The 13,087-nt window shown below is 39.5% G+C and overlaps 1 protein-coding gene across 1 annotated transcript; it reads right to left on the bottom strand.

Moving 5' to 3' along the window:
* Positions 1 to 8,468: 8,468 nt before the first annotated feature.
* On the bottom strand, positions 8,469 to 13,087 carry gins3 (GINS complex subunit 3; the record flags this gene model as incomplete). The annotated part of the gene is made up of 3 exons (XM_079248880.1): positions 8,469 to 8,699; positions 11,513 to 11,746; positions 12,917 to 13,087. 3 exons carry the CDS (start codon positions 13,085 to 13,087, stop codon positions 8,469 to 8,471), a joined length of 636 nt encoding a protein of 211 aa, XP_079105006.1.

Below are 13,087 nucleotides of genomic sequence, written 5' to 3'. Positions count from 1 at the left end.
AAGGACCTCCTGTAAACTGTGTCTTTTGTTTTTATCTGTATTAGATATATTGTTGCTCCAACATGACAAAAAACGAGGCAAGTAAACTTAGATTTACTTAAATTTAGTGTGAATGGCCAAACTACAGCTAACAAGCCTGGAACTCCTCACCAGCTGGTTTAGAACTGAAGATGCTTTATAGATGAGAGGTGAAACATTTTCAGGTAACTAAAGGAAGTCCTGTCTTTTTTCAAGCTCCTAGGATTTCCATGAGCTGGATGACTGAGAAGCTATGGCAGGGATCACTAACTCCAGAGCTCTTGAGCCACGTTCCTGTGTCGGAGAAACATATAAAGCCTGCAAGATGCTGGCCCAAGAGGTTCGGGGTTGGTGATCCCTCCATCTACATCAGACAATTACACCTACTTTTTTTTTCTTAAAATCCCCCAAAAAACAAGAATATCAAATATTGGTTATAGTGTCATCAGTGATGAGTTTAAACAAGCCTCAAAGACTGCCTCAAAGATGGAGGCTTTAACTGTGCCTAAAACCACACAACAGAATAAATGTCTGGAGATTCTGTGCTTGCATGCATATACAAAACTGTCAGACAGGAAACTTGGGGAAGTATAAGCGTTGGTCTCCTCTCAACATTTTGTCATGTATACAAATGGTTTCCCAACAAATACCAAATGTCAGAAGCGCTTAAAGCAGACAGAAGCCAGAGGCAGCATTAGTGTCTCATATGTCAGTTTCCTGGACGCTTGCCCTCCGTCTGCCATTTGCTTCTGCTGAACCCTCGGTTCAGATTGCCCACCAGGATCCACAGACAAGTAAAGGAAAGCCTGTGGCTTTGCCTGCATATAGAAAACTCATGACTGAAGTTACACAAATCTTGAGAATTACTCCCTTCTTTTTCTGCTGCCAAGTTTTTCTTTAGTTGCCATACAACTTTATTTTACTGGTCAGGCTGAAAGAACATACAGCTTTATTGTTTGTGTTGGCCAACATTTAGATCCATCCATGTTCAGAACGTTGGCACACCCGTCACTCTTTTTAAAGTTCTCAATTTGCAACCCAGTGAAAGCATAATTTGCAGCCAGTAGTTAAAGTCATTATGGCAAAGTCCAACAGTCTCAGATTTAAACCGTGAGCTTTGACACATTTTAGTGTCGTGAAGGAAAACAGAGTCTAATGATTGGGGGCTAATTTATAAAACTGATTTATGAGCAGTTTTGTAAGTAGTGAGAGGTAAGGCTTCACCGAGGGAGGAACTTCATGAAAGTAATTGTTTATCATAAAGAAATTCATTAAATAAATCCAAGCTTTGATGGGCTATATGTCACAGACCTTTCAGCCACCAAAGAATTAGATAACAAAAAAGAAAAGAAACTTCTGATTCTCATCATTTATCAAGTTATAGACCTACATTAAACCTCTTTTTTTTCAATATTCTTGAAAAGTCATCTTAAAAACAGCATCTCAGATTTCCAGAACTAAATGTCCTCTATAAAAAGTTTCAGTCTGAATTAAAAGTTCACCACCACCTGATTGAAGTTACTAATTAGTTCACCGAATCAAAGAGAAAGAGCCATCCATTTTCTTAACTACTTACTCCAATTAAAGGATGCAGAGAAGCTGGATCCTCTCCCAGCAATCATTGGGCGAGAGGCAGGGTACACCCTGGACAGGTCGCCAGTCCGTCACAGGGCCAACACAGAGAGACAAACAGCCATTCACACTCACACTCACATCTAGGGACAATTTACTGTAACCAATGAACCTAACATGCATTTCTTTGGACGGTGGGAGGAAGGCGGAGTACCCGGAGAGAACCCACGCATACGCGGGGAGAATATGCAAACTTCACAACCTGAACCTCCCCCCCAGCTGAGGATCGAACCAGCAACCTTCTTGAAGCTAGTGCTTGAGTCATGTTCATCTAGAAATGGTATAATATCTCAGTTTCAATGTCAGATAACGTCATTTATTTTTTTTAAATGTCATTATTTTACATTTTTCAAAAACAAAAGATATCTAGTTGAGTTTTTTATGTGTTTTTAGAAAACCTTGAAAAAAAATACTGAGGTCAATTCCTTAAGGTGGTCATTATATGATGTTTGTTTTCTGTTAGGAGTGAAATGTGGGTTTTTGAGATACACATTATTTAATTCTGCTTTTAATTGACAGATCTTTTATTTTACCCAACATTTTGGTTTCAATTGTGGTTTTAATTTATGCCAGTTTGCATGAAATGTGTCCTCCAAACATTATCAGAATTTATCATGGAGTTCCCTGTAACCCTGGCGTTGCAGGGTTCTGGACTTGGGACAATTATCCACAGTTGTGGAAAATAATTGTTTGACATGTTTTCCAAACAAATTTACCTTTAGTTGTACCAAAGATAAAAAAAAATAAAAAAATAAAAAATGAACATAAAATTTAGGTGATGACCCATGGTATCACTTTTAAATATGTGGGTAATTAAGATTCTTGGTACATCACAGTTAAGGTGTAAATTTGGGCTCCTCAGTCCGCTCAAAGGTAAAAACCTTGTTTTGTTTTGGTTTTTCCTCTCTAACCTGTAAATTTTTGCATTATCATGGTCCGGTGTTTCTTGGTTTTTGGCCCTTTTTTATATTTCTGGTTTCAGCAGTGTTAATTTCATTAATTATTTCATTTTCTTAACCATTTAGTTCAATTAAAGAAGCTGGAACCTATTCAAGCAATCATCGGGCAAGAGGCAGTGCTAACCACTACGCCACCATACAGCTCTGTTAATTTCATGTTTGCTTCATTATTGTTTTATAATGTATATTTGTACTTGTTCTCAAGGTTGCGAGAAGAAAATGCCAGCGTGTTGTTCTCACGGTTCTGTTTTGGGTTCTCAACACATCATCTGGGCAAGATTTTTTTAATGTAGTGTCTGAAACATACAAGTAGGCAACATGGTTGAATGGATAGTTTTAAGGAACGGCTGGGGTCATTCCAAAACAGACTTGCCTGAAAAAGTTATTCTCAAACTTGCTTCATCTCTTAATTAAGCTTCAAGTCATTCCTTGAACACAGCTCAGCCTTATTTAAGTAAGTCTGATTCAAGACACACACATTGTACATGTGAACACGCACATATATACTTGTGTTAATTGTTGTTTAGTGTTCTTACAGTTTTTCTTCTCGGAGGTGCTCCTGATGATTGTCTGCTTGTCAACATCAGCCTTTTTTTTCAGTGATATAAGTGATGATATTTTGTCTTTGGCTGATTTTTCCATGCAGGTGTTGGCATCACTCTGGGCTGAGTAGAGGCCTACCCTAAACTGACTTGTGTTTGGTTATTGGTCAGGGCTGGGATTACTTTGCTTTAAAGTGGTTTGAGAACCAGAGACTGACTCTTTCAAGATACATGTTAATCTTACAGATTTGCATTTATCATTTTTCTCGTAAAATAATTAGACACATTGTATACATTTCATTTTTGTGTCCTATTCTTTTCTTCTTTATTAGGACTGTTGGACGGTGAACAGCATCAAAGCCTTTAAGCAGTGAAAGCAACTATGATGACTTGATGCAGGCGTGGAGCTAGAGGTGGCCGGGGCGGCTTCGGCCCTCCTTGAAATATGACTGGATCCTACAGGTCTTTGATACATCACTGAATAATAACAGCAATGTCTTTCCAGACTTGTATGGATCACAGTACCACGATATCAGTTTGAGGACAATTTTTATTTTTTTACTAGGCAGTTAAAGTAATTAATCAAGATTTTCTTACTGAAGCTGAAATGAAGAATGCTTCGTCCTTCAGTATCCACATCACTGATGTTGCCAACTGAGCAAAAGTTACATAATCCAGTTTACTTTAAATTGAGGACAATCAGTTCTACTTGATTTTAAATTGAGCTACTGCATGAAAATGTGTAGAGTTACACAATAGCCTCTAACCCAGTCTGATATTGTTTAGGATCGGGGAATCTGGACAAAGGAGATCTTTCTGACTTTTGTGTAAAAAAAAAAAAAAAAAAATAAGGACAGAGTTCGGGCTAAGACAGATCCCAGCCTCACTGTCAACAGCCCAGACATCTGCTAACATGGAGTTAGCCATTGTGGTCAGACACAAGACACCACCAGACAATACATCACTGAGGGAAGAAGTTCTTAATCCTCCCACATCAATCGCCACAAACTGCACCCCAAAACAACCAATTTACCTTTCTATGGACCTAGTTGAACTTGTTGCAAATAATTTCATTTGGTATTCCAGATCATAAATGCAAAGATCTTTTTTGTGTGTGTGTGCTTAAGGAAGGCACATAATCATTTCCTTTCTTAGTTTATCCCCACCTTCTTTCCACTGGTCTCTCTTGTTCTTCATAATACTAATAAAACAAAGACATGAAATTTTAAACAATGCTGATTCAGAATGTAGATGGTCAGTTTTCAGAGCTGTGATGTGAGTGTTTGTTGTTCAGTTCTCTCTGTCAGTCAATAGTTTCATGCCAAAGGCAATATCAATATTTACATCACTGGTGACCTGCCTCCTCACTCCATCATCTGGTTCCATCCATCATCAAGGTTTTTACTGAATATCAACACCATTCGCACAGAGTGTTTATCTGTGATGTCTTCAGAACTGAGACCATGAAACTACTGTAGCATCATTTGGTTGAGCTGAAGGTTTGTGTGTGTGTGTGTGTGTGTTGTTTTAGCATTTAACTGCTGTGGCAGCTAAACCTGTCTTTCTTACTTCCGATCCTCCTATCTGGCCAGTTTTAGATGTTTTCTACACTTTACAACCTGGTTGCAATCAATGACTCAACAGGCTTTTAAACGACGTAGGAGATCCGTCAATCTGATTCAGGTATGTTGGAGTAGGGAAACATCAAAAACATGCAGGATAGTAGTACTTGAGGACTGAACTGACACACTTTTGCCGACTAATTGCACTATGACTCATGGACAACTCCAGTACTCGAAAGCGACTGTGCTGCATGTTTTAGATGTTTCCCTGCTCCAACACACCTGATTCTAATCAGATGAATCTAGCGGCTTGTCGTCGTGTCCTGCACAGTGACCCATTGATTGAATTTTATGGTAATCAACACTGAGCAATACTCTCATTCTCAGTCCACTTCATTCACAGTAACACATCAATCATTCAGGCATAAACAAGGCACCTAACCCAGGAGATGAACCATTGTTGTGACCACACCATAGACTGTATATAAAAAGATGGACGGAGCCTCCGTAACACCACCCATAGGTTTCTGAAGAGCTGAATTGAAGCTCGGTGGGTGGTTCCGACCATTGCCATCTTGGCAGTGGCATACAAATATGGGTAAAAATGTGGAGCTGACAGGGGGGCTGAGAGCGTCATTGTAAATGATTGACATTGAGCGAACTCCAAACTTTCTGTAGCTAAGAGCTCACCTGGAGATAGCAGGAGCTAACCAGCTAACAAAGGTAGGCAGGCTAACCCTGAGTCACGTTGTTAACCGGCTAAAAACCGCAGTTGTTCTACGTTCTTCTGACTTGAAGCAGGAGATTGGGTCGCTGTCAATCAAAAGGACACGCCCCTAAATATGCCAAACTTCGAGATTAAATTACTTTTAAATGGACGAGTTAGAAAAAAAGTCACTTCCCCCACAGTTGTCATTAAGGTAAACCTGACCTATAAACCGAAAATGGATTTTTGAACCAGTCTGTAAACATGTTTATTTCTGCTGTGAAGTTGGCCTTTTTAACATGGGAGTCTATGGGGATTCGCTCTGTTTTGCAGCCCCTAGTGGATGAAGGGGGAACTGCAGTTTTATGCACTTCCGCATCGGCTCGACTTTTAACCGCCTAAGGTCTATGGACTACACCTAACAAACAGTGAAGTAAAGAACCCATTTCAAGTCAGATCTTTAGGCTTTTTGTTGCTGGCTTTCTGCAAACACACCATTTTTTTCCTCAATTCTTCAGCTGCAACTGTGAAAAATGCTGAAGATAACACAGTCTGACAGATAGAAAATAGTATATTCGCACTAATAAGATGATTCCCAAAGAGCTACTAGCTGAAAGCATGATATATCTCAGCTTGATGTGTAGCGTATCCAAAAAGACTGGACAAGTAGAGGACAAAAGAAGTTCTATGTACAGCAGCTGAATAATAACGGTAAAAGGATGTCATTAAAAGATGGGGGGGTGAAATTCTGGAAACCCTGACACAGTACCAGAGAGACAGAACTGACCTTCAGCTGATCCATTTACTGTTAGCTGAAACCTCATCAGAACCGGTTTCCTCGGTAGGGTGGCAGTCAAGAAGCCATTTTTTAAAAACGGTAAGTGAAATTAGTGATTCCAGCTCTTTGAAATGTACACATTATTTTTACCTTTTATGCTTTAGGTTTCCTGCACATAATTTAAATTTTATTATCTTCATAATACATAATGAGGGGTTGCTCAAGATTTTTGCATAGTACAGGTTGGTTTCACATGTGTTTCCTGTTATAATGAGTCTGCAATGAAACAGCAACACAATGAGAGATGGCAGGAGAAAAAGCAAGTTATTGTAACGAAAAGCTGTTAGTGTTAGTTGAGAGTAACCTGAGCCGTGACTGTTCAGCAGAGTTGTGCATCGTTGCATTTGGAGTTCTGGACTATAAGATCTGTCACAGCTGGACATTTTCACACTACATCGCAGGCAAAGCTGAGCAGCTGCAGCTGTGCTCCTAACCAGCTGCCGTAAACAGAGGAAGACCGGCAGTGAGCAATAAATTAATGGCACAGAGCGTCGAAGCATCTCTTTCCATAAAATCTGCTGTCTGTTTACTGGCTGAAAGTTATTACAGCACTGGACAACACACCCGCTGCTCACATGGACCAAAGGTAGTTTGGTAGGAAATGAAAATTCCCATCTGTGGCTCAAAACAGATGTAGTAGAAAACCCAACACAAGACGCAAAGTTAGGCTGCGACTGACGCGGCTTCTTTTTTTTTTTTTTCTTCAAAAAAAATCTCTCGACTTTAAGGAATTCTTTGTACTTTTTAATTATTCCAAATCAGATTTTACTTTTTGTTATTGGTTTCATAAATAAAATGTAACATTTAGTCACACTTAAGCTGAAAGTACTTATGATCAATTGTCAGTGTTTAAATGGTTGTCAACTGAATATCAACTGGTGATGAAATAATCTCAACTCTGGGTGGATCACTGGGTCTCTGAGGGGTTCAATGTGGACAGATTTATTGGGTGGTTGGTGTTAATAAAACATTCATATTCATAGAATTTTTCTCAATAAATCAGGCAGTATGGAGTGTGTGTGTGTGTGTGTGTGTGTGTGTGTGTGTGTGTGTGTGTGTGTGTGTGTATGTATGTATGTATGTATGTATGTATGTGAGATACCCACACTGATAAACCCACCAGACACATTTTACCAGCATTTGGAGCCTGGCAGGTGGTCATTAGTGACGCTCCACATCAACCAGTTTCTGTGGACACGCTGCTGTGTTCACTAGAAAAGTGCTTTCTGATGAACATTTATTTAAAAAAAGAACAATTTCATGTTTCACCAAGTTTAATTCAAGACTTGCGAACAGTTTAAGCATCGCAAAATATTTATTGAAACCTGTTTTTATAAGTATAAGAGAGGACATTGAGTGCAGAACAAATCTATGAAATAAGTTTTGTTGTGTTTTTGTGTTTCAGTACATTCAGTAGTTGTACGTTTTTAAATGGTTCGTTACACAAAACAAGACATTAATTTTTCATTTTAGCAATTTTTAATGTTTCAGAATTTATAGAGCAAACAATCATCAAATACTAGCACTGAAAGAGGTGTTTCATGGTTTCAGACACTGAAAGTCGTGAGAGAAACATCTGGATTAATACGTTCAGCTTTCTGCAGCAGGTACAAAGCACCGATTGGACAAATGGAAACAAGACAAGAAAAAGTTCAATGACCATGTTGCCCATAAGCCAGGGGTGTGCAAAGTCGGACCTCGAGGGCCGCTACCCTGCGGGTTTTCTATGCATCTCTGCTTTAACACACCTGACTCAAATGAAATGGACCCAACAGCCTTTGAAATTCAGTGCAATGCCTCATGAATTTGAGTCAGGTGTGTTGGAGCAGGGATACATTGAAGACCTGCAGGATTGTGATCCTCAAGACCAGAGCTGGACACCCGGCCATCACGCATTTACATTCATATTCTATCATTATTTCTTTGCTGCGACATCGTTGATGAGCAACTCCGTTTCAAACCAGAAAACGTGAAGCTGTTACTAATAAACTCTGATTAAAATCAAAATATTTATAAATCAAGTAAAGGTTCGTGTCTGACCTGATTGATCGATGGAAACCATGTGGAAAAAATAAATAGGAATACATACAAGGTTGCTGTCGTAAAGCTGACTGTTTTATGACAGGCTCACTTCCCCTTTAGAGTCTGTCCCTGCTGAGCTCTGGATTCACTGGAATCAAACCAGCGTCTGCGTGTTTAAACCAGCTGAGGTCAGGCCTGGACATCTGTGATCTTCCTCTTGCGGTAGTTGAGAACCAGACTGGAGGCGGTGAGCTGCGAGGCCTGACCCTTCTCCCAGCTCTGGAAGCTGTTCAGGCCGCTCTGACCAGACCTGAACAGCGCCTTCTCCAGGCAGTCCAGACGCTCCACCAGTGCAGACGTGTCCTCGTTGTAGGCGTTCTGTGAGGAGTCCATGGTCCGCCTGAACCGGCCGATGAACGTCTGGAGGGAGGACAGGACGTGGCAGAGAATAGGAGAAGAAAATGTGTAGCGCAGCAGTCATTTTCTTAACTGCTTGTCCAATTAAGGATCTGCAGGGAAGCTGGAGCCTATCCCAGTAATCACTGGGTGAGAGGTAGCTACACCCTGGACAGGTCACCAGTCCATCACAGGGCCAACACAGACACCATTCACGTTCCCACTCATAATTTAGAGTAACCAGTTAACCTAACATGCATCTTTGGAGGAAGCTGAAGAGAACAGCATGTGTAGCGTATTGTAAAGGACTTCAGTTGAAGCCATGCTGGAAATTCCTAATAAAATCTTGTTTTGGCCAGATTACAATCCGAAGAGTGAAATTATCAGACTAAAAGAGGGGCAGATGAAACGGTCGTGTGTGTGTGTGTGTGTGTGTGTGTGTGTGTGTGTGTGTGGGGGGGGGGGGGTGAGGGTAAGCCTTCCAGTGTCTGTTTCCCTTTCTGTCGGTCAAACAATGAGATTAAAGTTAATCTGCTTGGTAACAGCTGAACAGGACAACCAGCAAGCTGGTATGTTTCCTGAGCTGACTGCGCCCTCTAGCTGTGAAACTGGCTCCATTAACCTGCAGCTACATCTGGGCTCCAACAGCGTTCATTATACAGAACATCACAGTTTCTCCGGATTTATAAGACGCTCCATTACAATTTACTGCAGATATTTCTTAATATCTGGACTCTGTTGTCAAAATCTTGAACACAGCTCATGGTTTGCACACAGTTCCAAAAAGTCTTGCTCTTTTTTTTGTGCCAATGAGTGGACTTTTTTTTTTTTTTTTTGCTCACTTCAACACACTGATCACTCATCACACACACTATGCAAAAAGTGAACACAAGGAGAAACAAAACAGCTGATACAATTAATACACAACTGCTGAAAGCTTAAAACACTTTCTGATGATAAATCAAGTTGTGTCCGAATGTCCACACTATTCCTTGTATCACTACGTTGGGCTACAGACTATATAGTAAACTCATTCTGTCTGCAATTCAGACACAAAGCTGGTTATTTTCTCCTTTTTGCAGATCACATGGCAACCAGCTGTCACTATGGCAACCACAATGTCTGAAGCTGTTGCTCCAAATCCAATCCAAAAAATATTTAATTTCCTTATATTTTATTTCATTTTTTCTTTGTTGCACATTCAAAGGATATATTAAATTAATAGTTTTCCTGCCTTTATTCTTGCTATATTGAGCTCCTGCACTGTGATCTATATTGACCCATCTAGTGACAATCAATGTTCTCGGCTTTTCAAGTCATTTTGAGTGCACGACTTTTTTCTCTCTACACACTCGGACACCGCTAGAAAATGACATGACAACTGCATAGAGCAGTGGTTCCCATCCTGGTCCTCATGTATCACCGTCCTGCATGTTTGAGAGGCAACTTTAGTTTAACGCCTGATTTAAATAAATGGTTTCTTCACAAGCGTGCAAAGAAGTTGATGAGATTCATTAATATGAATCCGGTACGGTATCACAGAATCCTGAAAAATGTAGCCGTACTCATACCGCAACTTTTTAATACCATGGTACACCTCAAAACCGGCACATTGCTAGCTATTTTTCTCGATAGATAAGACACTACCTGGTGCATCCATCTCCCCCTCCCCTCAGGTAAAGAGTCTGGGCGTGATCCTCGACAGTTCTCTCTCCTTCACCTCACACATTAACATCATCATCCGCTCTGCCTATTTTCACCTCCGTAACATCCACCGCCTCCGTTCCTCTCTCACTTCTCACTCCACCTCTGTTCTTGTCCACAGCCTCATCACCTCTCGCCTTGACTACTGCAACTCCCTCCTGATTGGTCTCCCTCACAAAACTCTCCATAAACTACAACTGGTCCAAAACTCTGCTGCCCGCATCATCTCACACACACACACCCTCCATAAACCACATCACACCGGTCCTCCAACAGCTCCGCTGGCTCCCCATCTCACACCGCATCCTGTTCCTCACATTCAAAGCCATCCACAACCTCGCTCCTCCATACCTGTTTAACCTTATTCAAATCAGCTCACCTGCCCGCTCCCTCTCTTCTCCTCAGCTCTGGAACTCTCTCGCCTCTCCCCCCTGACCTCCGCAACACCGATTCACTCACAGACTTCAAATCCAGACTCAAAACTCATCTGTTTAGACAAGCCAACTCACTTCACCCATAACTGCACTGTCTTTTAATGTCTGTTTTAATGCTTGTTGTTTTCAACTTATTTAATGCAATTTCATCATGTGTGATGTTAGGCGACCATGAGTGTCTAGAAAGGCGCCCAACAAATAAAATGTATTATTATTATTATTATTATTATTATTATTATTATTTTCATCATCTATAGAGAAAAACTGTAATATCAACTGATGTGTAAAATGAAGGGGCTGACTTCATATGTTTACACTCACAATAATCTCCAAGCAGTTAGTTATACGTATATTTAATAATAATTAAAAAAAAGCTAATATCAAAATGTGCCTTATAATAGGGAGCTCACTTCATATCTCCTCTTATAAGAGACATGTGCTTTTGTTCTGCAAGTTTGCCTCGCCTCCTAAAGGTCAGACAAGCGTGGGAGTGATTAATTTGCAGACATTATGCTTCCTTTATGAAGGGAATAAATCACAATGTGTGACATGTAATATGTGTAACAAGGACCCCTGTCTGATCTATATCTCAGTTTCCACTACAGATTATCATAATCAATTGACTCATGTCAATATTAACTGTGAGCTTTCTGCTGTCTCCTGTGATGTTTGAATTCTTGTGTGTTAATGTTTTTGTACCTGCAGCAGCGCCTGTGCGATGTCTGGATTCTCTGGACTGTCAAAGTGGAGCATCTGAGATCCCAGGCTATAGTAATAAGGTCCCATCTTATGCAGGTCAACCACGTTGGGGTCGGCAGTGAACACAGTCCTCCAGCCCTCTCTGTACACCTTGGGAAGCTCAACGGACAGCACCTTCCTCTTCTTCTCAAACAAACCCTTGCAGAGCCACAGGGGAAGCTCCATCTTTGTTCCCTATGAAGAGAAAGAATCCAAATGAATAGTTCAGGCCCCTGACATCTGGGGGCCAAACAGGGGAAAGTCTACGTGTTGCTTTCTTTTGTTTTATTAAAAAAAAGAAAAAAAAATTATATATAGAGAGAGAAAGAGAGAGAGATAATAAAAGAAGATAAAAATAATAATAAAAGAAAGTGTAAGGGTTGCTTTTTTTATTTAAAAAAAAAGAAAACAATTATATATGGAGAGAGACAGATAATAAAATAAATAATAGATAATAAAATAAATAATAAAAGAAAGTCTTAGCATTGCTTTTTCAAATTAAAGAAAAAATTGAAAAAGAAAGAAAATGCTGCAAGAAAGTGTAAAAATTGAGATCTCTAAAAAAATGCTTATAAAAAAAAGTTACCTTTAATTGCAATACACTATACTCGTGCAATATTTAGTTCAATCAAATGCCAAAAATAAGGTTAAAAAAAAAAAAGTAATGGTCAGAAAATTTCCAGATTAAGGCTTATATAGTCTCCTAAACAAAAAACTTTATGTAATGAAGCCTAAAAAGACTAGGCTAAAGACATACTTTTTTAGATCAGCCTTTGATATATAATAGTGTCACTCATTCACTGATCCTCATTTAATCATCTTTTTTTATGTGTACTATAATTTTATTTATCTTTTATTTGCTTTTACCTCTGTCCAACTGGTCAACTTTGGTTGTTGTAAAGTATTTTACCAATAAAATTTATGCTAAACTAGTTGCAATATCACCGAGTTAACATCACAGATACTAAAATAAATAAATTAAAAAAAAACAAAACAGTAACTTAAAAAAAATAAAATAAAAATAAAAAACATAAGTTACTTAAAAAGAATAATAAAAAATAAAAAACATAAGAAACTTCAAAAAAATACAAATAAAAATTGAAAAACATAACAGAAACTTACAGTAATGCCTATTTTACTTGTGCTGATCCTTACAACATGAATAATTCATCAGATACATATTTGTTTGTGATCTATGTTTTAACTTGGAGAAGAAAAAACAACCCAAAAGAAAAAAAAAGAAGAAGAAGAAAAAAAAGGCTGTTCTGTCACGGCTGCTTTTGGGGCTGAAATCCGGGAGACATTAAAAATTTATTCTCATCTGAAAAGTAATTTCTGAAGCAGTACAATCTAAGGCAGACGAACCTCCAGGATATCCTGCGTGTCGCTCGACTTCTCCAAGAAGCCAAGCCGTGGGAAAGCGCACTCTACCCGGACAGGCAGCCTCTCATGAGAGAGCAAAATGTCGTCGAGGGACAAGAAGTTTTCCTCCATTCCTACTCCAGGTGGTACTGGAAGATACGATTGTGTGTCCAT

The sequence above is a fragment of the Telmatherina bonti genome (assembly GCF_933228915.1).
Source record: "Telmatherina bonti genome assembly, chromosome: 2".
Lineage (NCBI taxonomy): Eukaryota > Metazoa > Chordata > Actinopteri > Atheriniformes > Telmatherinidae > Telmatherina > Telmatherina bonti.
Note: the sequence above shows the minus strand (reverse complement) of the source record. Positions and strands in the feature narration are given on the sequence as shown.